General features: G+C 42.1%; 1 protein-coding gene across 1 annotated transcript in view; it reads left to right on the plus strand.

The window, feature by feature from the left end:
* Positions 1–214: 214 nt before the first annotated feature.
* cdh24b (cadherin 24, type 2b) overlaps positions 215–23253 on the plus strand; it is a gene marked incomplete at its 3' end in the record, with an annotated part of 92107 nt that continues 69068 nt past the window's right edge. The window contains exons 1-2 of the mRNA XM_083929074.1: positions 215–328; positions 18527–18821. Of these exons, the coding sequence (XP_083785200.1) occupies positions 224–328; positions 18527–18821 (400 nt within the window). The 5' untranslated portion in view covers positions 215–223. The remainder of the gene's footprint in view (positions 329–18526; positions 18822–23253) is intronic.

Genomic DNA, 23253 nt, shown 5'->3' on the forward strand with positions numbered 1-23253 from the left:
ATTAACAGAGTCAGTTCACACTGCTCAAACAGAATTCAGCACAGCTCAGTACCCTGCAGATGAAGACAACAAACTTGTCAACAGCAGTCATGTCCTGAGGCTCCACCCAGCTCCTGAATGGAGCCACGATACAAAAGACGCTGAGATGCAAGCTGTCGATCCAGAAGATGCGAGGGGCCTCGTGTTTGAGGAGTCAGAGGTGGAAGAGGACGTGCCTGATCGCATGGAAGTGAAAGGGTCCCGTTCTCGCAGCAGGAGGAGCTGGATCTGGAACCAGTTCTTTGTGATTGAAGAATACGCCGGGCCTGAACCTGTGCTCATCGGAAGGGTAAGGAAAAAAAGAAAAACTTCATTCATCATTCACAAGGGCTGTGAACTATTGTATGAATGTTTTATAGATATTTAAGACACCGTTACAAGTCCCTTACATGGCTTATTTAACCTCAGGTCCTACTCTCAGGTACACACCTCATACAAGAAATGCTTAGCATAATTTAACCCCACAGTCACACACCTCGTTTTTTTGTGCATCATTATAAACTGCAATTGGAATTGATTTACATTGCTCCAGTGCGATGTGGTGCCTTCCAGCTAGCAGTAAAAACTTCCAATCAATCAATGGTGTACTGAGGCACAAAAAAAGCCTCAGATCCCGTCTACCCAGGGGGCTACTCATGATCACTACCAATCTGCACCCGCCAGTGGAAATTGACGTATCCTGGAGAATTAATAGCTTTACTTTTTCATTTCACCATTGATCCTTTCCCTAGGCAGAAAGCAAGAGTAGTCCGAGTGTTCCCTCATTTCCCTGTAGGTCAGGCCTGTCAGCTCTCCTCCCTCATGGTCAGAGGTCTGCAAGGTCCCGCTAATGCTATTTCATTCAGGCTGATTTACACTTGGTTTGACAGGATTTATCATCGCGCTTCCCCTCGGCACAACACACACAGGGCAGTAGTCCTATTGCTCGTCTCCGTAATTTATTAGAATCATTGACTAGGCATGTCTCACCCTCAGCGCCTGACACACACACACACTCCCTCCTCCTTTAGAACGTGCGAGCAGCTGAGCGTGGAGAAGGTCACGTGGACCAGACAGAAGGTGTCTCGGAACCCTGCGCTGTAATGACTGCGCTCTCGGTTCTCAGCATGCGCCAACTGTCTCGGTACCCAGCTGTGGTAGATGAGCTAATTTATAAGCCTGTGTGGCCAGTTTGCTGTACAAATGAATAGTAATGATCCCTGTGTGACTGCTGCAGGCTGTTGGAAGTCACAGCGTTAGAAGTTGGTGTGTGTATTTGTGAGTGCTCAAAGTTGCGCTGGTGGTTAAGAGCTTTAGGCTCAGTGGGAGGTGTCTCACACTGGATAGACAAAAATTTAAAAATGTATTTAATACCCAGGTGTGCACCGATACAGATAGACAGGAGCCTGCAGGCCTCGTACAAAAGCCTCCCTGAGTGCGCTAATGATTAGCCAACATTTAATCTTGTTGTTTTTGCCTCTGCACTATGACTGATGATGGTCTGATAGTGGCCACAGAGAAGATGCAAGAGCTAACGGTCCAGTTTACAGATGGCACTGCGTGTAAAGCCATTAGTGCCAATCTGCTGTGTCAAGCAGGTATTTATGCCAGCACATTGTATGGCACTCAAGGAGGGAACACCGCCAGGTCACACACATGCCCATATGATAGTGCTGACACTTGGAATACACCCAGAATGTTATTGTGACTGTTTGTTTGTGTGTGTGTGTGTGTGTGTGTGTGCTGGGTTAGAGATGCGTATGATTAGTACCCTACTGTATTAGACAGTGACGGCACACATGAATAATGCTCTTATAGATCTTAATACGCTTATGAATTTTTAATCTCCTGCTGTGCTCCAGCGCAGGCCGGTGCTATAGGTAAAGAGATCAATGTGGACATGCTGCCTTGTTTTTCCCCCTTTCAGGGACCTGATTGTGTTTTAATGGAGAGAGCTGTGATGGAGAGTGTGAAGAAATTGACTGTGCAGGCCAGAACGGCTCCACCTGCCAGATCCAACACAATCCAAATTCAGGCTCAATCGGCTGCTAACACTCTTTGCCTGTGACTCACAACACGTGTCTCTCCTTCAGTTGGCTATTAGCGTGTCCACGCATACACTCCATAAACCATGGATATCAGAAGGAGTGATTATGTTTTTAATTGTGGGCTCTCTTTAAAAATCCACCCTCTAACACTGATTCATGCTGGGCTTTTTTTGTATTTTCCCTGTGATCTCGGACAGTTCGGTCTGGATAAATCTGTAATGTACTAAAGCTGGAAACAAGAGCCAAGACTCTAATCTGTGATGTCAGTGGGAGACAAAGGCCCTGCTGCTAAAGTGATAATGAATTAGGGGCCAACTTTGTGGACACAGTAACACCAACCAGTGTAATTTTGCATGGATATTTAAAAGCTCTTTTGTTAGAAGCACTTTAAAAAAGGCCACTCATTTGGTTATAAATCTAAAATAAGTAGCAAATGAGTCAGCAGCTGTTCTTCACTGTTGTTGGAGTGGTCCTCAAAATCTCTTAATACCATCAAAGATCGAAATGTTTGTTTACTGTAGTATCTTCTCTTTGAAGGGTTATTCAGGTTCCCAAGAGTTGCCAAAAAAGTACTCTGAGTAGTGTATGTGAATCAGCTTCTGCTCTCTGTCAACACACGCTCTCTCACACACACACACACACACACACACACACACACACACACACACACACACACACACACACACACACACACACACACACACACACACACACACACACACACACACACACACACACACACACACACACACACACACACACAAACACATGCATGCACATATTCACACACACACACACAAGTAGACCATGTCATGTTGCTATATTTTCTCATGCTGGAGTGTCTCTGCCCCATGATAATTGTGAATTTAATTGATGCTGTCACATGGTCTGTAATGGGGTTTCAAGTGATTGCAGAAACACAGATTTTTCTTGAGGAGAAAAGGCGCCTCAGCAGAGTTGGGATTAAGAAAAACACCACTTTCTGATTAGCTTTTCTTCCTCTCTTCCTCTCCTCTTGAAATGCAAACTCCCAAACACCTCGTGTGGGGAGACAACGTGACACATATATATATATATATCCTCTCTGGAAGGAAATTCCAACTTTCTGATGATTCCAACCATCATGACCCATTCCTCCTTTAAAACATCTTTAGTGTGTGAGCTACCTGGAACGTCAACGAATGTGCATATGTAATTCACTAGTGCACCAGGAAATGGACCTAGGCTCATCATCATCATTAGCATATCATTAGCATCAACATGAATAATTCATAGTTAGTGAAATATGCCTGTATTACACAATTAACATTATTGTCTTTGCCACACAGCACAGTGTGAACATCAAACATGCAGACATCAATGTGAATCAGTAATTAAATACTTTCGGATTCTGGCACACCAAACAATACCAACCAATTCCCAGGGTTGCATATACATTAACAGTCACTGCGGAAAATTGCTATATGCTAAATGCAGTTAAAAGATTTATCCAGCCTGAAGGCATCTAAAGATATATAAATAACATAGTTATTGACCGTCCTAGTGATGATAAATCACAGTGCCTCTGGGTGCAACCTGCGCACGCATGATATTGCGAAAGCGCTCGTAGCAAGTTGCCGGTGTGTGATGCAAGGGTGAGAAGGAGGCTGTCACAGGAAGTTAAGTGCTGGTGTTTGAGACCGTGCACGTGTGCATGCACATTATGTTTTTCTCTCATGCTCACTCTAGCAAAGCCCTTCTAGTCATTAGCCACAAGCCAGTGGTGGAAAGTAACTAAGTACATTCATTCTCATGCAATTTTGAGGTAAAGTGCTTTTACTTAATGATTTATATGTCATGTTACTATAGACTTCTGCTCCATTTGAGAGGGGGATGCTATACTCTTGATTTCACATTTATTTCTCAGCTGTAGTTATTAGTTTTGCAGATTTTACATACAAAACATATGACCAACAAAAATATATGAATTGTTGTAGATAAAGCTTCCATACACTGTGGTTGACTAAGTTTAATATTTGCTGCACTTCAACAATGAAATTCTGCTTACATGCAGATGCATCTGTAATAATAATAATCCAATAATAATACTATCATTCTGCATACACTCCCAGATTAAACACATGATCATTAACCTTTGATAAAAGTTGTATCATTTCTTCTTCTGCTCTGTAGGACATCGCTAATGTTTGAGTAAAAATAATCCTGATATAGTCAGGGTTCAGATTTCACTTCAGATTTGATCAAAAAGTCTGTGTTACAAAATTGGAGCGAAGTATTATTATCCCCACAGTGAGAGCGGAGGCCACTAAAAACGTAGCTGCTGCTGTAAATCAACAGTCATGTATGTACATTATCCGTTTATTCTCCACCACATAAATCCCTCTTCTTTCACCTCAGCATCACAGTTATTTGGCTTTGTAAAGAAACCTGGACACTGAGCTGCTGTAACATTTTGCAATTGTATGTAAGCGAACCACGGCTGCAGAATCATGACTAAATTCACATGATGATTTATATCCTGTGCTCTTGTGTTTCCCCATAAAAAGACTGGCCTATTTTCATTTTTGTAGAGCAGATCTCCATGGCACATACACACAATAGTGCTCTCATATCTGTTGAGTGCATTACAGGAAGTGTAGTATCCTTTGTTATTGGAACTTGAGTCGTAGTAAAAGTCAGGATATCTCTACTATTCTCTTTCTATGTATGTCTTTTGCAAGAAACCCCAATGTAATGAAAGAAGAAAACCTACATTGCTGGAGTACCCCTTTAAAGTCTTTTGTTGTATTCTTGCCTCCAGTTATCAGTAAATGTTTCATTTTGTAGGGAAATCTGGGAGTTGTATTATTAAGACTTTTTTCTAGCATTACCAAATCACCCAGATCTTTAAGTACGTTTTGTATATAATACTTTTTGTACTCTCACTTGCACCATGCACGTTAGCGATCTGCAAATAAGTTATAGTTTGGACGTCCTGAACCCGGCGTCAGTCAGACCCAGACTCAGATGTGCACTAAAGTCAGCGACTAGCCGACGCATCAGGGTAAGTGAAGTTAGCAACTTTAGTTTGTTTTTCTTGTTTGTTAGCTTGTATTAGGAAAACACATTCTTGAGTGGAGGGGGATTCTCCTCCCCTGACCTGAATGCAGGTTGACATAAACACACAAGGCTTGCAGATTCTAAACACATATTTGGAACACAAACAAATCATGAAACGCGGAAAGCTTGTAACTCCTGCTTCAGTCATAAATAACACACTCCGATCCTCTGTGAATCTGAAGGAGAGAGGAGAGAGGCATGCAGACAAAAAACATAAAAAGGAGAAGAGTGTGTAATGGTGCCAATACGAGGACCAACACTAACTACAAACACACACCTCCTGACAAGGAACTCATCAATAATGATAAAAAAAAACACACATCTCCTTGCAAGCATCTCTGTGTTTTCATGTGCTTCGAGTATTTCACTCCCTGTAGAAATCATTTAGCCTCCGGGTCCGAGCACAGCAGGGGTGAGACAGCAATTAGAGAGTGACTACAGTGTTGGAGGGAGGGGAGGAGAAGGGGAGATAACAAGGCAGAAGAGAGCGATATTACCATGCAGGACGAAGGAGGGATGATGTGGAAGAAAAGGGGTAAAAACCGGAGTGGTACAGAGAGAGGTTAAAAATGAAAGGGGATGTACGCCACATTAAGGGCAGCGTTAATGGCATGTGGATACACAGAGCAGAGGGGTAAGGTAAAAAAAAAAAAGAGAGAGTGCAGCAAAGTGAGGAAAGGTTAATAGCTTACAACTGGCGGAGGGGATGAACGTGTGAGGCAGTTTAAGGAAAAAAGGAGGAGGGGAAGGAGCGAGAGATCACACACGTTTCTAGGGATGACCTCTCAGCCCGACGAAGCCTGAAGCGAGCAGCAGAAAGACAGGCAGGAGAGAGGGTTATGAAAAGAGGAAGGAGGGAATCCAGGGCATCAGCGCGGTGACGGGCAGGGTTTACACGGAGGAAAATAAAAGAGAGCAGGAGAGAGAGAGAGAGTGAGAGAATAGAGCAAGTAGTTAAATACCATTTTATTGCAAGCCCCAACGGAGGCCATATTCAAATCTGTGTCTCTGCGCTGAGTGGATGTAGCATCACATATAGAAAGTAATAGATGGGATGACTGAAGGAACGAGGCGATGAGGAGGAAAGAAAAGGGAAGAAACTGTGGAGTCTATTAAAGATGGAATTCAAAGGAAACACAGCCTTCCTTTCTCTTCTCTACTTTCAATCTCCCCTCTCTCTTTATGGCCTGTGTTTCATCTTGGGATAATGTCGAACAAATCAGCAAGGCGAGCATGTGAATTTAAAGCATGGTTCTCCCGGATGTGAGAATATTTTATCTCTGACAGTATATATGAACTGCTTAGAGTAAATCTAACCCGTTCCCAACTTATCAATGCGTTTGTAGATATCCCTGTACATTTGTGTTAGTATGTGTGTAACCTTAACAACCTATTGTAATGTAATAATACAATAAAGCACATGTTAGAGCTGGTTAATTACTCGAAGTTAACCCTTCAATAATACCAGTGTCAATGGTGAGACAAACAGAGAGTGTTCAGTCAGTGCACAGTAATGTGACATAGAGAATGTGTGAAGTGAAGAGGCCGTACAGGAGCTGAATTCATTATTATGCATAGCCCAGTGTGAGCTCTGTGACCTTGAGCTGATATTTATGCGATGGCCTGGACTCACTACACTCCACTTCTCTCCGTGGCCCTGAAGGGGGCCGTGAGTCAGGGAGCGGAGGGTACGGCGAGAGAGAAGGGCAGAAAGTCACATTAAAGAAACAGAAAGAGAAAGGGGAATGAAGGCGAGAGCTGAAAGGTGACAAAACACACCCTCAGGCAGCCCCAGTGGAGCAGATAGTTGCAGCTTAATCACTGGATCTGATCGGGTAAAGGGGCAATTGCTAAACACATCTGATTTGAACTTTAGCTCATTAACACTAACCAGTTACAAGGAGATTTGTGGCACGTAAGGTATTTAACCAGCTTGACATTATCAATATCACAGTATTAAATCAAAACATGAATATTTTCTTTAATCAGTGTATATGGCTCCCATGTTAACATTAATGCTGCGGTTAATTAGGTTGGGTCAGCTTCTGAGCTTTAGTTTTCTTGGGCTGTGGTCCAACGCTAAATGCGGCGAAGTTGTAAATCAAAATATGTTTAAAAAAACCTACTTTAAGAACATGAATTTTTACTGAGGCTGTGCTCCTAAAGTCGACAGCAATGCCAAACTCTGAAGTCCTCAGCTATCGATCTTATGATGATTTAGCCTCTGGGGGTAACAGCCAATACGTCTGGTATTCCGATGTAGCCAGCGGATAAAGGATATCTGGGCCAAGACTTCCTCTTCCCTGCGCTGGGTTCAATTAGCAACTTGGGACGCAAAATTAAAGATTGAGTTGATAGACAACGTCTCTCTCAACAGATATCTGCAAATGAATGCAGGTAAAAAAAATGTTTAAAAGTGCAATCACTGTCAGATGAAGGCTGGTGTGTTCCGAGATAAGCTTAAGCTCTTCTCACGGACTGTTTTCCTGGATGCAACCAAATTGGTAAGTTCTACTCGGACTACAAACGGAAACCTGAAAGCTTCCAATACCAAACTCGTATCCTGTCGCCTACAGCTATGCAGATATCTGTTTACAAAGATTACATCAATGATCTCAGTGCAAAATGAATGGTTCAAAAACACTGAAATCATTCCTCTAACTGGGACTTTTTTAGGAAGAGAAGTGCAGAACAGAGAGTATGAGAGCAGTGTGGAAGAGATGAAGTGCCAGTTCTAGTGCAAATCCTTTGACTGACATGAACTGTAGGGCTGGCCCATGTCACTGTATTTTAAGGTAGGTCATTGTGGTGGTACTTGGAGAGCCAAATATTTTTTGTGATGATACAGGGTGTAAAATCTTTGATAACCACTGCTCTACTTTAAAGAAAACCAACTTGTAAGGTGGATAAGAGTTGAGGGACAAAGCTCATTTCTAACTAAATAAAAGTAAAAAAGGGAAAATGTGTAAATAGTGGTTCTCAAGCAAACATGCTTACACTGACAATGCTAACATGCTCAGCTTTAGCAGGCGTATACCACATCAAGCCTGGTAGTATGCTAACGTTTGCTAACTGAAATGCAAAGTCAGTCCACTCACTGTCAGTCAGCAAAATTTCGTTAGGACCATGGAAATACACATTTTCAGTGGATTTACCTTATTTCAGTCTTAAAACTATTCTTTGTAAAACTAAATGAGCAAACTTATTTTGGTTGCTATGGTTAATTGGTTTGTTGTGGTGAACATGTAGGCAAACAGTCGCCAATTTACACATCCATTGGCACAGAGCAACTTTATTTACGCCTCACAGCAAGAGGGCTGCTGGTTCGAATCTTAGATGGGGCCCTTCTGTGTGGAGTTTGCATGTTCTCCCTGTGTCTGCGTGGGTTTTCTCCGGCTTCTCCGGTTTTCTCCCACAGTCCAAAGACATGTATGTGTTAGGTTCATTGATGACTCTAAAAATTGCCCGTAGGTGTGAATGGTTGTCTGTCTCTGTTTGTCTCTATGTGCCCTGTGATAGACTGGCGTCCTGTCCAGGGTGTACCCCGCCTCACACCCAATGTCAGCTGGGATGGGCTCCAGCCCCCCCCACGACCCAGATAGGGACAAGCGATGGAAGATGAATGAATGAATGATGAATGAATGAATGAAGTCGTGTTTCTGTCCCACCCGGCCACATTCAAACGTTCACTCTCTTAGTTCTGTTTTTGATCTCCACTTACTCCTGAGCAGAACGTCTGGGTCTTTAACAGCTAAATGCTTCTCTCTGTTCCCCAGCTAGTCTGTCCGTCTGCTGTTTGGTGCTGGGCAGGCAGCACACAGTGGGTTTATGAGAGCTTTTTTTTGTTGTTGAAAACAGCTGCCTGCTTAGGCTGAAAACAAGGTTGATAAAAGCTATGAGTGAACCAAACAGAAAATAACTGAAGCCAAAGGAATGAAAATAAAGAACTTCATTCATTGTTAATATAAAAAATGGATTAGAGCAGCTTTAAGTTTTTCTAGCACTGTCAAGAAAACATCAGTATTTTTCTATATTTCTTTGAACACTTATTTGTGGAAAGTGGGCAGTTGTTTGCAGCCAACAGCTCGTGTGAAGACCACAGGAGCGAAGGGAAGAGACTCGGCCACAGAGCAGAAGAGGCATGCAGCGAGAGAGCAGGGTCGGGATGAGACGAGCAGGAGGCCAGGGAGGGCAGAGTAGGTGGGTGAAAGGTGGCACCTAATGGAAGAGGGGGTGACAGAGGTGAAGAAGTAGGAGGAGGAAGATGGGAGAAGAAGAACAGGAGGAGGAGGGGAATCTTCTCTTCAGCTTGCTAACAGATGCAGACATATATAATTAATATTTGAATGCGTCCTGGGAGAAGTGCGAGGGCAAACACACACACATGCTGAGATAAGTCAACTACAGTCACACAGTTTTTATGAATAAAAACATTTATAATGTCCATACGTCTATATTATTATAATGTCAGACATTTTGCAACAATGTATATATATACTGTATATATATATATATATATATCCTCCTGTATATATATGAGTGTATATATATTTACACATTCCAAAATAGAATGACTATTCTTTATTTGTATGTAAGTAATGTTTGTGTACCGTTGTTTACACATCACAGTCTTAAACAGCTTGTGCATTTGAAAAAAATCAATCGGAACACCTTGTAAAAAAAACTCAATACTAATAAGAAAGTAATGAAAAATATAATAAACAGCGCTTAAAATTCCTTTTCATTCTTGCACTATGCTCTTTTTTTCTTTACACACAGACACACAAACACAGACTATTGGCTCCCCGATGGTGAAAGCCATTCCTCTTGGCAGTGGCACGTGGTGGCATATATGTGGGCGATTTGCCCTTTAAATGTACAGCAGTGAGTTAAGCCTCCAGTGGCCTTTTCCAAGTTCGTCTCCTTCGGCTAAAAATATGATTTGAAGTACACACCACCAGAGTGGAACACTGAAGCAATAAAACACAAACAATCGCCCGGCGAGCGACCACACACGCACACACACACACACACACACACACACACACACACACACACACACACACACACACACACACACACACACACACACACACACACACTCGCTTTCATACATCAGCTGATTATGATAATCAAAAGTGGGATTTGCATACTCTGAGGCTAAAAGCACCAGTTTTGTCCTGAATAATGTATCACGGAGGAAGGGAACAGTGGCGAGTTGCATCGAACGGCTAATGCTGCTAAAGGAAAAGTCTATTAATGATGAATAATGAATGTTCTATTAGAAAATGTGTGAGAGGAAGTGTGTGACAGAGAGGGATTTCACAGTTTGTGAGTGGGGTGTGTGTTGGAGTGTAGGGCCACACACTGTGCCCTCCAGAAACAGACTGAATTAGATCACATGAGAACAGGGCAGCGTGACCACATCGCAACTGAATTAAAGAGGCGATCGACGTAAACCAGACTTCAATGCCATTCGATGGTGGATCAATGCTAAACAATTAACTGCTGCTCCTCATGATGCCTTAAAACCGTGTCTCGCTGTAAGACAAACAGACAGGGAGCAAGAGTAGACTTTTTTTCCACAGCCGTCTGACATTTTCCCGTGGGCGCAGAACAAAAAGGAATTTCCTCCCCACATTTGCGGCGAGAACGGGTTTGATTGAAAGTTCAGACGGAATTTAAAACTTGTCACAGTACAAAAGGTCTGTCTTCTGAAGTCACAAGTGCTCCTCAGAGGCTGACTGGTTTCTGCTTCTGTTTCTGCGGGGGGTTTATATTTGAGTGCCTCTGCATAATTGGAAGGTGTTTTTGTTATGTGTGTCTGCATTGATTAGAGAGGAGAGCGGAGCAGGCGAAGTAAAGCGAGCACATTTGCATGCATGTGTGTGTCACACCTGTGAGAAGCATCAATTTGCATACTTTTCATGGTTATGTTTGTGGTTATAATGGTTTGTTTTAGTCTAGTAAGGAGTGTTTTCACATCGTGGCAATTATCTTTTTTGGAATTGTGCTGAAAGCGTTTTAAAGTTTGGGTCTTATTCTACCCAATTCCACCGTTGTCAGGCTATTGAATGTTGTCAGGTACTTCCCACTACCATTTATGTGAGGCAGTATGGTCCTACTATAACTCCTAGTTGACTCAGTAGACTGTCAATTACTCTATTGGTAAACTTTTTCATCCATCCGCGTCACATTCAAGTTTTTTTTTTACCAGCTACACAGACTCCATCAGTAGCATGTGTGCTGCCAGCGTCACTGTGTGCACGTTGAGCTTTGCTGAGCGATAATGCAGCTGGTTACGTAGGTTTGGAAACTGTGCTGCCTCACTTAGCCCTCTGGTTCCATAAGATATGCATCGTGATCAGTTCTAAACAGATTGTACTTGTTTTTTTTACACAGTTTTATGTAGGTTTTACCTGTTGGAACACTGCATAAACAAAAACATAAGAAAAGTAGCAAGTCGTGTAGGTGAGATAAAAACAAACAAACCCTACAGGCTTATTGAAGAAATCTAATCTCAATAGATAGTCATGTCATCTGCAAAAGTAAATATATATATATATATATATGTATATATATATTTATATATAGAACGAGAGAGAGAGACAAATGGGGGGGGGGTCAATTATGAACAGATAGGATCATTTTGGATAGTTTGGTTCATCAGACAGGTCTTAAGCCTATGTTTGAAATTCATGAGAAGGTTAGACTGAAATGCTGAGCCCCCTTCTATCTAAAAGAGAATTGACATAGGGTTGTGTAAAAATTTGGTTTGTCTTATATTATAGTTGTGTACGCCACAGTTGGGCAAAATACTTCACAAGGCATGGGAAGCAAAGCAGGCTGATGAAGAAATATATAAATAAAAATACAAGTTAGATGTACATTTATGTTGAGAGTACCGAGCCGACATGCACGCACTATCAAAACAAACAACAGGGAAACACGCAGAGGGAGAGTGGCCTCATTCTCTGCTCAGGAGGCCGTTACTACAACAAATCTGAAGTAGCTATATGAATGCTCTGAATGTTGAGTTAAGTTGAGATATTTTGTATTGTTTTGACTTGATTTACACAATCACTTAGAGGTCTATTTTCTTCTCTCAGTGCGGTGACAGCAGGCTATTAACTCAACTATTTTATATAGTTTTCCAGATAATGGTGTGCCGTGGTAATGTCCTCCACATCATAGAGTATCATTACATTTACTCAAGTTCATTAAAGAAACTCAGCTTGACCCTGGAAGAAGCTGTTGCAATAAAGACAAACCACGATGGAAAATTTAAGTATCTCTGAATGTAAATACTAAAGTTTGTCACAATGTCCCATGCCAATAATTAAAAGAAGTGTATAAAATTCCATCCACTCCCACCGTACATATTTCGCCACCCCAATCATTTGCTCACAGTCCCTGCACTGATGCACTAATCCCACCCTTGAATCTGAGGAACATTACAGAAGCATACTACTACACCTGTGTCCACACACCTGTTTATGTTTGGATGTGCGTGTGTAGGTGTGTGTTACTGTATATCTTGGTCTCCTGAGGCCCAGATACAGATGGGGGAGAGAGAGAGAGTCTGAAAGACATCTGATGATGGCGGAGCTGATCACAGCCAGCCCAGAGAACTGTTGACTTTAATTGGGAGTCACTGTGAAGATGTTGGCCTCAGTTTCGTGCTGTGCTCTATTAACTGCCCCACACTTCCTGGCCTGATCTCAACTGTTTCTTCTCTCACCAGGTCAGGCAGGGCTCAAACACACACACACACACACACACACACACACACACACACACACACACACACACACACACACACACACACACACACACACACACACACACACACACACACACACACACACACACACAGACGTATTGCTAGTCACACCTTGACTCCCTGTCCGCTCTGTGCAATCACTGTGCCAAGTGGAGGTGCAGCTGGAGCAGAAGGAGACTTGGAGTCATTACACCTCTTGCTTTAAAGTTGCTTTGGCCACCATACAAGTACACACGCATACGCACACACGCGCAGACACGCACACACGCTCACACGCACACACACATGTTCTTAGTCACGCCCTGACTCCCTGTCCGCTCTGTGCAATCACTGTGCGAAGTGGAGGTGCAGCTGGAGCAGAAGGGGTCATTACACCTCTTGTTTTAAAGTCATTTGGCCACCACACACAAACGCAAGCACGCAAGCATGCACGCACGCACACACACGCACACACACACGCACGCTCACCTGAAAAGACTTGTTAAAATGGTCACGTACAGTATAAGACACACATGTACACAGATGCGCACACAAAAACGCTTACACATACCCTCAAGCAAAACTAATGATATCTTACTGGTAGGTAGGCTGACCGCAGGGCACGGTTTCATTTCAAACAGGCTCTCTGAACTCATATGGGCCGTGTCCCAGATTAATTTTGCTGCAGTTACCCCTGATCGGCCTGTTTTTTCAGTCTTCGCTCTGAATCTGTGGGTCTGCTCCAAATCGATTGGCTGACCCTCTCCCCTCTGCCCTGCTTGACACTCCCTGGCTGATATGAAAGAGCTGGCACAGTCCCGACCCACAGTAATAACGCCGCCACCACCACCACCACCGCCACCACCGCCACCACCGCCACCACCGCCACCACCACCACCTAGCCTTGTTGTGGAATTTGTCTGGCCGGTGGGGCTCACAGTTGTCCTAACAGGCCTGTGGGTCTTTTGAAGTTGCCGCACAGAAGATGAATATCTACCCCTTCTCCTGGCGGAGGAGATTGGGGGATATTCTCACATTTTCCTGCGAGCCCTTGCCAAGTCTCTCTGATGTGTTCGGGGGAAGTGAACCTCATTCCATTCGTAGAGCTCAGCCATACGTCTATTGGCGTTGCATGTGAGCTGCCCACAGTAGTTTTTCTTGCTACTGTAACCTCACCTCCCTTTCAGCCCCCCCCCACACACACACCCCTCACACACACACACACACACGCTGGATTTGTGGGGGGAAATATCCACATTCATTAGGCTAATGCATAGCTGTGGAAAAAACACATTTTCTTGGTGTTTATATGATTTATTGTGCAGCAGAAATGTGAAATTGTGTATATGCGGTATTAGTTATTTAAATGATTTAGGGGTTGGCAGAGAGTACTTTTCCTCCTCGCTTCGTGATTTATGGTTATTGCAAAAATGTGAAATTGAGTATATGAGTATAAGCATATTACCTTATGATAATATAAGTAATTGAAGAGATTTAGGAGTCTAGGGAGGCTGGATGTTGCATACACAACTGGCGTCAGGGAAAATGGAAATAGCAGCTTATCAGGCTGAAATCACTCTCCAAGCAGAGGTGACACATCAGTAAATTTGGCTTTTGTGGCCAGTGGCTTCATATTGTTTGGCTCTTGATATATTTGATGGGATATCAGGGGGATATGAAACGCAGGAGTTATGAGATGTCACGTTATTCAAGTAAAGGGGATGTGAAATATGGTGATATCCAGTTGTTGTTATAATATTGCCTGGGTATTCTTGCACACTGACAGGTTGCTGAAAGATGTTCGAAAGTTGTGCCACCTCTGTAGCTATAAAATATCCATAGTCATTATATCTGGTGAAGTGCGTTTTCCTTATTATACTTTCCTATTAATCTAGGAGGAACAGATAAGGGTGAGAGGTCAGCCTTAAATGGATTTGGTTTCCTTCGGCTGGGCTCTCCTGCTCCAGAATGACTCTGAGCAGCGCTTTCAATCAGTGCTGCCACGGCTCACCGTGGTAATGATGGCCGGGGCTTCATTAAGAAGCTCGTTAAGTCCCCTCGTTAAGCTGCAGGGCCGTTAAGACTTTGATTGTTAATGGCTCTTCGTTAAGAAGAGTGAGCAACCAGGCTCTACGGTGGTCCTGACCAGCCGTGTGTTTTGGCCAATTGGCCCCAGTTGGCCCCCACAGAAGATGGAGAATGAAAACAAGTCTAAACTCAGTGGAGGTTAAAATGTAATACTTTTCAGTGAACTGGTTTGACCCTGGCTGCAATAATTATTTTTTTATAGTAACCAAACCTGTAAACCTACCAAAGCAAATGGTTGGACCTCAGTTTATACCACTGATCTATACTATTTTAAACAGAAGAGAACAAGCAAATGCAGGTTAACATAATAGTAGGTGGAATAACATGACAGGTGGATAGTGACGTAAAGTATGTTTTCAGGCGGTCAAGCTTACAGTTTGCATACGCTGCACCGATTGTACACCGTTTCCTTGTGTCATTTTGAAATAGTGAAACTGAGGCTTACACCAGTTCGCCTGAATGTTTGCTTCTGCCAGGTCTGTATATTGTACCAGAGCTACCTGTAAGAGGTCCATATGGAGGTTATTTGTTAATTTTACTGTTATTGTAGATGGCACACCAGTCTGTCTCAGGTAGAATCGAGATATACTATATTTTAATTTACAGGTCTTAATTGTGACAGACATGTTAATCCTTGTCACAGTTCTGGCAGATGTTGTGTGGGCTCAAAACAAAAGCAGGCTCTATTCACGATTTACATAGGCCCAACAATTCCCCCGTAGAGTACGGTGGCAACAAGAACCTTCCCTATAACAGACTGGAACGTCAGACAGCCCCAGCTCTGTGGAGGACGCACATCTGTCTGCGCCGGAGGGAGGAAGAAAAGGAGAGAAAGAGAGAAAAAGACAGACACGAAGACAGAGAGGCAAGCAACCAAAGAGTAACAGTAACTATAATAATATCTATAGTAATGTGAATATGACTTATATGTTATGGCAGTTAATACAGCAGAATAGTAGAAACAAGCACAGCTAAGGGGATAGAATATGAAAATATTAATAATTAGGGTGGTAAACATGATCAATAATGAGTAGGGCAATAGCAGTGATGGTGTTTTTATGGCAACACATTTTATAGTTTATTAGACTAGTGATAGTATATATGAGTAATAGTTATAATAGCAGCAGGAAGCGTCATGCAGGACCACGGCAGCAGGCACCACCATGATCAGCAGAGACCTGAGAGACGACAAAGCACAAACAGCTCCGGGGAAGAAGTTGAATTAGTAACATGCATTGTTGAGACATGAATGATACAGACAGAGAGGAGAGAAGCTCAGAGTATCAGGAACAGGATTATCTCCCGTTAAAAAAAGATAATGAGTGATGTTTACTAAGTCAACGTTCAGAACATATGGAATAGGCAGTAAAGTAAAATCAGGCAGGAACAAATTTCTAGAGTGGCCAATCAATTGTCTGAGGAAGGTATGAAAAGCTTCTGGACAAAATGATGACAGGGTTGGATAAGCTTTTTATCATAAAATGCATTTTGACCTGCCACATTTGGAAAAGCACAGGTGTAAATATTTACAGTTAATGACATCTGAATGAAATAAGCCATCGTCAAATTTGTTAGTAATACCTGTGCTTTCCATACAATAACAAGTGGAAATGCCTACTTGGAAAAAAAGCAGTGTTTGAACTGGCAGCCATTGAAAAGGGGCAGAAATATGTGAAAAATAAACTGAGATGCTGCTGTTGCCATGACAAGTCTATATTGAGAAAAGGTATGTGATGATAGAATTTGTCTTTTGAGAGTATTCACACTGGAAAAAATACAATATTAAACTTTTCAAAGCACCTCTGCATCATAATCCAGTCCTCCGCCCTGTGTCTGCTGCTCTGTATGTTTTGCCAGCTCAGTCTACGGTCTGACCAATGGGAAAGCAGTACTCTAACGAGTCACATACCTGCTAATGACTTTGTTCAATGTGCCTGAGGATTGACATACAAGTATGTAGCTACATTTTGGTTAAAATATAAGCGCTTTATATGGAGCATATGCTATATATGGACAGCAGAGATGTTCTGAGATGTTTTTATTTACCGTTTTGATACATGAATCCAAGCTGGCTGTAAAGTATTCATAGCTAAGGCTAGTTGTGGCATAGCTGATCAAAGATAACCCCCTTGGTTACATTACTGAGTGCATGGATATACAGTAGATATAACACAGCATGATGTGTGCATACTGCTCTCAAATTACCCCCTCTGTGTTGGCTGCAGTGCTTTTAGATTTCCCAATCTGCACTGCCGTTCAAACAAAGGGACCTTTGAAGGTGAAGTGTTGTTTAACTTTTGACTTTGTGACAAACTGCTCACACAGTTTACCTTTCACCTTTTCAGAGAGTCTGAATTTCTGATTGCTTTCTTCTAAACAACCTTGTCAACATCTATACTCATCGTTTACCCCCCAGGAAGCTGGCACATTCTTGCCATTCACCCCCTTTGAAAAATGCCGATCCTCAAAGTAAATGAACATTTCGATTCACAGTATCCATTCTCATTTCATTTCGCAAATGTGCTTAGCAGTTGCCATGCAACAATGCCTCCCTGAGCTACCCCACCCATCCCCTCCCCAGTCCGCTCTCAGCTATTCTCTCCGTCTAAAGTCACAATGTCACACTTTCTTGCGAGTGGCGGCTAATTTAGCACTCTTTTTTTTGGACACTGTTGCTATTCGATCCACGTAGGTGTGGGATAATGAGATTGAATCTCGATGTGCTGGGTGCACCCTGCTGGCGTGTCTCTGTTGTTGAGGACGGAGGACAGTGTGGAGCCTTCCCTGATATTACCTCTCCCTGCATGAAAGCACGCTGGTCGCTCTGCTGCTCTGCCATCCCGCCAGGCGCTGATCCAATAAAGCTCAACACAAGGCTGTGATCGATACAGCATGTCCCAGTCCCATGTACCTCTCTACTTTCCCTCATACACACCTATTAGTTAGGGAATAATTGATTGGCCTACTGTTCATTATTCCTTTGATTTGGGGCTTTCATTAGGTAGCCAGGCCGCTGCATGTGCACAGACTAGTAAAGCTCTTGCCGTCCACAGCTGCTGGGAGGTGAATAGAGGCTTTAAGAGTGAGCAGGAGAGTATGTGTTCTGGATATCACTGGAAATCAAGAAGATCCTGGTTCATAACTGCTCATACTGCAGGAATAGAGAGATGAGACACTGTGGGGAGGAGAGTGTGTGAGTGAGAGTGTGTGTAAGAGAGAGAGGTATTGTGCATATGTCTTTTGTCTGCCTCCGTTTAAATGCATGATATCCTGGAGGCACGCAGCCGATAATCTGCTTGCCTTGTCTTCGATGCTTGGAAAAACAAACTTAATTTTTAACTGGTGTTTACTTTTGTCTCTCCCTCCCCCCCTTTATGTCCTTGTCTATCCTTACCTCTCACATCTTTACTCATTCTACCCCCTCCCCTTCTTTTTTCCTCCTTGCTTTTGTTTGTTTCTTTCATGCTTGTATTTCCTTTCTTCACCCCTTTTCCTATCCTCTCTCACCTAGCTCCACACTGACATGGACAGGAATGATGGACGAACTAAGTATGTCCTACGAGGCGAGGGGGCGGGCTCGGTCTTTGTGATAGATGAGAAGACCGGTAACATCCACGTCACCAAGCCGCTGGACCGTGAGGAGAAGGACGAGTACCGTCTCATCGCGACAGCCACCGACAGGCAGACGGACCGTGCCCTGGAGCCCTCGTCCCAGTTTTTAATTCGGGTGCAGGACATCAACGACAACCCCCCTATCTTTGACGAAGGCCCCTACATCGCCATGGTGCCTGAGATGGCAAATATAGGTACTGGAAGTGGGGTGGGCGGTCGGGGGGAGGAGTGTCTGGAGCTCAAAGTGTTCAGTATTAAATGATTAAATAAGACATTATGCAGCAATTAATCATATGAATAATTAAAGTAGAATATATAAATGACCCAATAAATTATGAAACTTTACTTTTAAATCTCAATCAATTATTGTTAATACTAAGCTAGTTATTATTACATAAAAAATATGAATAATAAAATATTATACTATTATATCTAATATTATTATAAAATATTCAAATGGTTATTCGTATGATAGTCAGTAGTTAATCACGTCTTTTATCCGTTTAAAATGAACCTATTAACAAGGGATTGGACAAATATGCGTTCTTTATGTAAATGAGTGTATATGCTATTTATTGTATTCATTGTGCAAATGTCCATGACTTTAGTATCAAAGATCACTGCCTTGATCCCTCACACTTCTAAAACAAATCCCACAATATAATTGTGTCCGACCCTGGTGCTGAGTGTGCTGACTGTGTTCAATTTTCCACTGTTTTGCTTGCTACTTGCATAAAGTGCTCGCCACACACTTCAGCAAAATGCCGCTCCTTTGTCTTCATAACAGTCACAGTTCCCACTGCTGTCGGTCAAAAATAATGCACTGTCACCACCAGGTAACATGGGTTGCTGAGTAAAGTCCAATAGACTTCGTTGTCTGTTCCACCTCCTCTGCTACTTCTGCTTAAGTGTTCTTAGTACTGTGGCGGCTGCTTACAGCAATCATAGGTGAAGTCGTGTTTTGAGTTATTCCACGCAGACCTTCGTCATCCACAATGTTAATTGCACACTGTCAAGTGCGACCTGACACAAGCTAGATGTTTCAGGCCTTTGTCTTCATCCAATGCTTGCTAGTTTCCTACAGACCTTTGGCAATGCATTTTTTTTATTTTCCTCAATTGCTGCGGCACGCTTAAATAAACTGGAATCTACAGTATTTGAGATTCATCACCACTTTCTAAGCACAGCAGAAGTCTTTACTTGCAAATGTATTCACACTGTTCAAGTTCAAGTTCAAAGTTCAAACAACATTTTCACATAAACAGCAGACAGGAGTATGTCAGAGACAACAACCGAGGGCTGAACAATGAGTTAAAAATATTTAGTTATTTTAGTAAAATTAAAATGTTCATTCCTAGAAACTATTGTCAAGGTTTTAAGGCTTAAAAAAGTAATCTCAAGACACTTTACATATAGAAGAGGTCAAGGCCTCTCTATGACTTATTCATGAGTTCCCCCATGAGCAGCAACAAGTCGCACTATCTTTAATAATAATGATTATTATTATAGTTATTATATACAGTATTAATCTCGCAATCTTGTGCACACAGTGTCTTTTTCTGCATCATTCTGAGACACAATGTTGCTAATTTTCGCAATGTTAAACAGGTTAAAAAATGCAACTGTGTCGTTACTTTTATGTGGGAGTCGAAGGACATATCCTGATCAAAAATAACACCCAGCTTTCTTACAGTGGTGCTGGAGGACAACTCAACACCATCCAGAGTCATAATATCTTTACATATTGACTTTCGGAGGCCAAGTACAATTATTTTGTCTGCATTTAACATTACAGGTCATCCAAGTTCTTATTTCCTTAATGTACATTCAAAGCTCAGCTAACCGATCAGTTTTTTCTGGTTTGATCGATAAATATAATTGGGTATCATCAGCACAACAATGAAATTTATGAAATATTATCCAAAGGAAGCATATATAAGGTGAATAGAATGTGTCAGGACATTGGTCAAGGACAGAACCCCGGGGAACTTCATGACTAACTTTAGTGTACATGTAGGATTCGTCGTTGACATGTACATACTGATAAGACTTAAACCAGCTTAATGGGGTTCCTTTAATGCTGATTAGATGCTCCAGTCTCTGTAACAGGGTGTGATGGTCAATAGTGTCAAAGGCAGCACTAAGACTTAGTCAAACGTTCATACATGCCTGAGCTCAAAGTTTCTGGACAAATGGATTATTTTGTTTCCGAAATGCTCAGAAGACATTTAACACATGCAACAAAAGCAAATATTTCCAAAAACACAACACAACTTGTGTTCAAATAAATATATTATCTCTAACAATCATTACACAGTGGACAACAAAACACAGCTTTCAATAGCAACCAATTCAACCGTAAGTTTTTGCTTAATGCCTGTGTTTATTGATGCTTTACATAGTTATAATATTTGCCAAAATGGCAAGCAAGCAGGTCACAGCATGAACTGCATCCTCTAAAGAGGACTTTGCTAGAGCTAAGAAACCCTGCTGCACTCTGCACAAAGAAATACATTTTCTTAGAATTTCATTCATGTTATTCTTGTACACAGGTCTTTTTATAGCCATGAACTGATGTTGACACGTAAGGCCCACAGTACGCAAGACATTCATTATGGTACAGTGTTTGTGCTGCATTCTTTCTTGACAAAAGAACCAATACAGAATTTCATTCAAACTCAAAAAGAAAAGACTCCATCAGATTTTTCCATTTCATTCTGTTGGACAGCCAAATACTAAGTTTCGACCTAGAGTCATGTTTCCATCCCTCTAAAAACCCAGAAATGCTGAATATTGTAAATAAATAAAATAATCCAGCAAATATGTAAGAATGTGAATAGATGTTTTCATTCTGTTTAACACAACTAATGCAAAAGAGTGTTCGGTCTTTCTTTGAGATCTGTTTTTTAAAAAGGGTCTGAAAAAACAGTGGGAACTGATTTGTAAGTGAAGACTTCTGCTGTGTTTAGAAAGCGGTGATGAAGATCAAGTGGATCCCAGTTACATTAAGCGTGTCTCAGCGATACTGTAAACAACTGTTGCCAAAATTTTGCCAGATAGCCAAGCACGTTGTTAGACCGAGGCATTTGAGGCTGATCTCTTGGGAATAGCCCTCGACCTCTGTGCTGTCAAATTAAAAAACCTACTCAGTAGGCCTGCCCCGACTGATCTTTCAGCCCGATTTTCAAATTTTTGCAGGGGAGAACCCCTGAAACCCCCATCTTAAAAGGGCTGTAACTTCTGGGCTACAGGCCTGAATGACTAGTGACGCCCCTGCAGCTCGCTCTTCTTAAATAGGGCAACAACAGGCTGAATGAGATCTAATTAAATCAACCAACCACAGACTGTTTCTGTAATTAAACACAATGCACACATACAAATCAGTAACTAACATCTCCTTTTAGCTTCACAACGCTACACAAGCTACCTGACTAGCCAACTAACCAGGTTGAGCCCTGGACTTTTAGTTGAACGACAGGTTTTTGATGCACTAAAAGATTCCTTTAGCCGCAACATTAAACTGCTGCGTAGTATTTACTGCTGCACGTTAGGCTACGTTCACACTGCGGTTACCTGAATCCGATTTTTTTCACTCATATGTGACCCTTATCTGATTTGCTTTTGACAGTGTGAACAGCACAAGTCGCATTGAATCTGACATTTCGAATCAGAATTAGGCCACTTTTAAATGTGCTACTGAATCGGACACGTATCTGATTTTTTTGAAAGCGACCGCGATCTGAACAGCCAGGTCGCTTTTAATACGACTTTGGCGTCATTCTGACCCGCGCTGCACTGTTTTACATGTTGGATGTAGTGAATGAAATACAGAGGTGGATAACACAACTGGTCTCCACAGTAAACTATCTGTTGAGTGTTTGATGGTTTTTTATTTGTGCTTTAGAATGTAACCACCATGAAGCACTCAGAAAATAACCTACAGTATTTCTCTCACTGACCGCTTTGTTCTCACTAACTGTGCTGCCTTTCTTCATTCGCTCTACAGCTCGCTCAACCACCCCTGCTCTCTCTGTCAGCTGTGTAGTCTCTCTCTCTCTCCTGCTCGCCTGAGCTCAATGCTCTCTCTGCAATCAGCAGTTCAGTCTGCCTGCTGGCTCGGGCCGTCCTTTTTTTTTTTTTTTTAAATGAGTCAGGAAGCTGAGAGCAAAGCAAACTTTACTTTTAATGTTTCAAACAAAGAGAAATGCTCTGCCCTCATCCTAAAATGGTCATACATTGATACTAGAGTACTTCCTTATGAGTTGTAGTCCTGGGAAAAGCTCCTGCGTTTGAAAAGGGGCTTTGGTTGGTTTGTGAGCTTGGATTTACTTGTTTGCACTAAAATGAAAAAAGCAAGTGATAGCAGCAGCTAGCTGGTCAGTTCTGCGTTAGCTCTGTGACAGTCCGAGATCTCTCCCTCATTGACTCATTGACTTCTCCAGGTTACTCTACTGTATAATGAATACATTGCATTGTCTTTCACTATCATGATAATTTTATAACTTTATGAATAGAAATATTTTAATAATGTATAAAACTATCGATTTAGAAAAAGAATGATGCAGTTTTAAAAATGTATAAACGTATGTAATGATTTATTGGTTTCGTAATATATTTTTGTCAGAC

This window comes from Echiichthys vipera (genome assembly GCF_963691815.1).
Source record: "Echiichthys vipera genome assembly, chromosome: 15".
NCBI lineage: Eukaryota > Metazoa > Chordata > Actinopteri > Perciformes > Trachinidae > Echiichthys > Echiichthys vipera.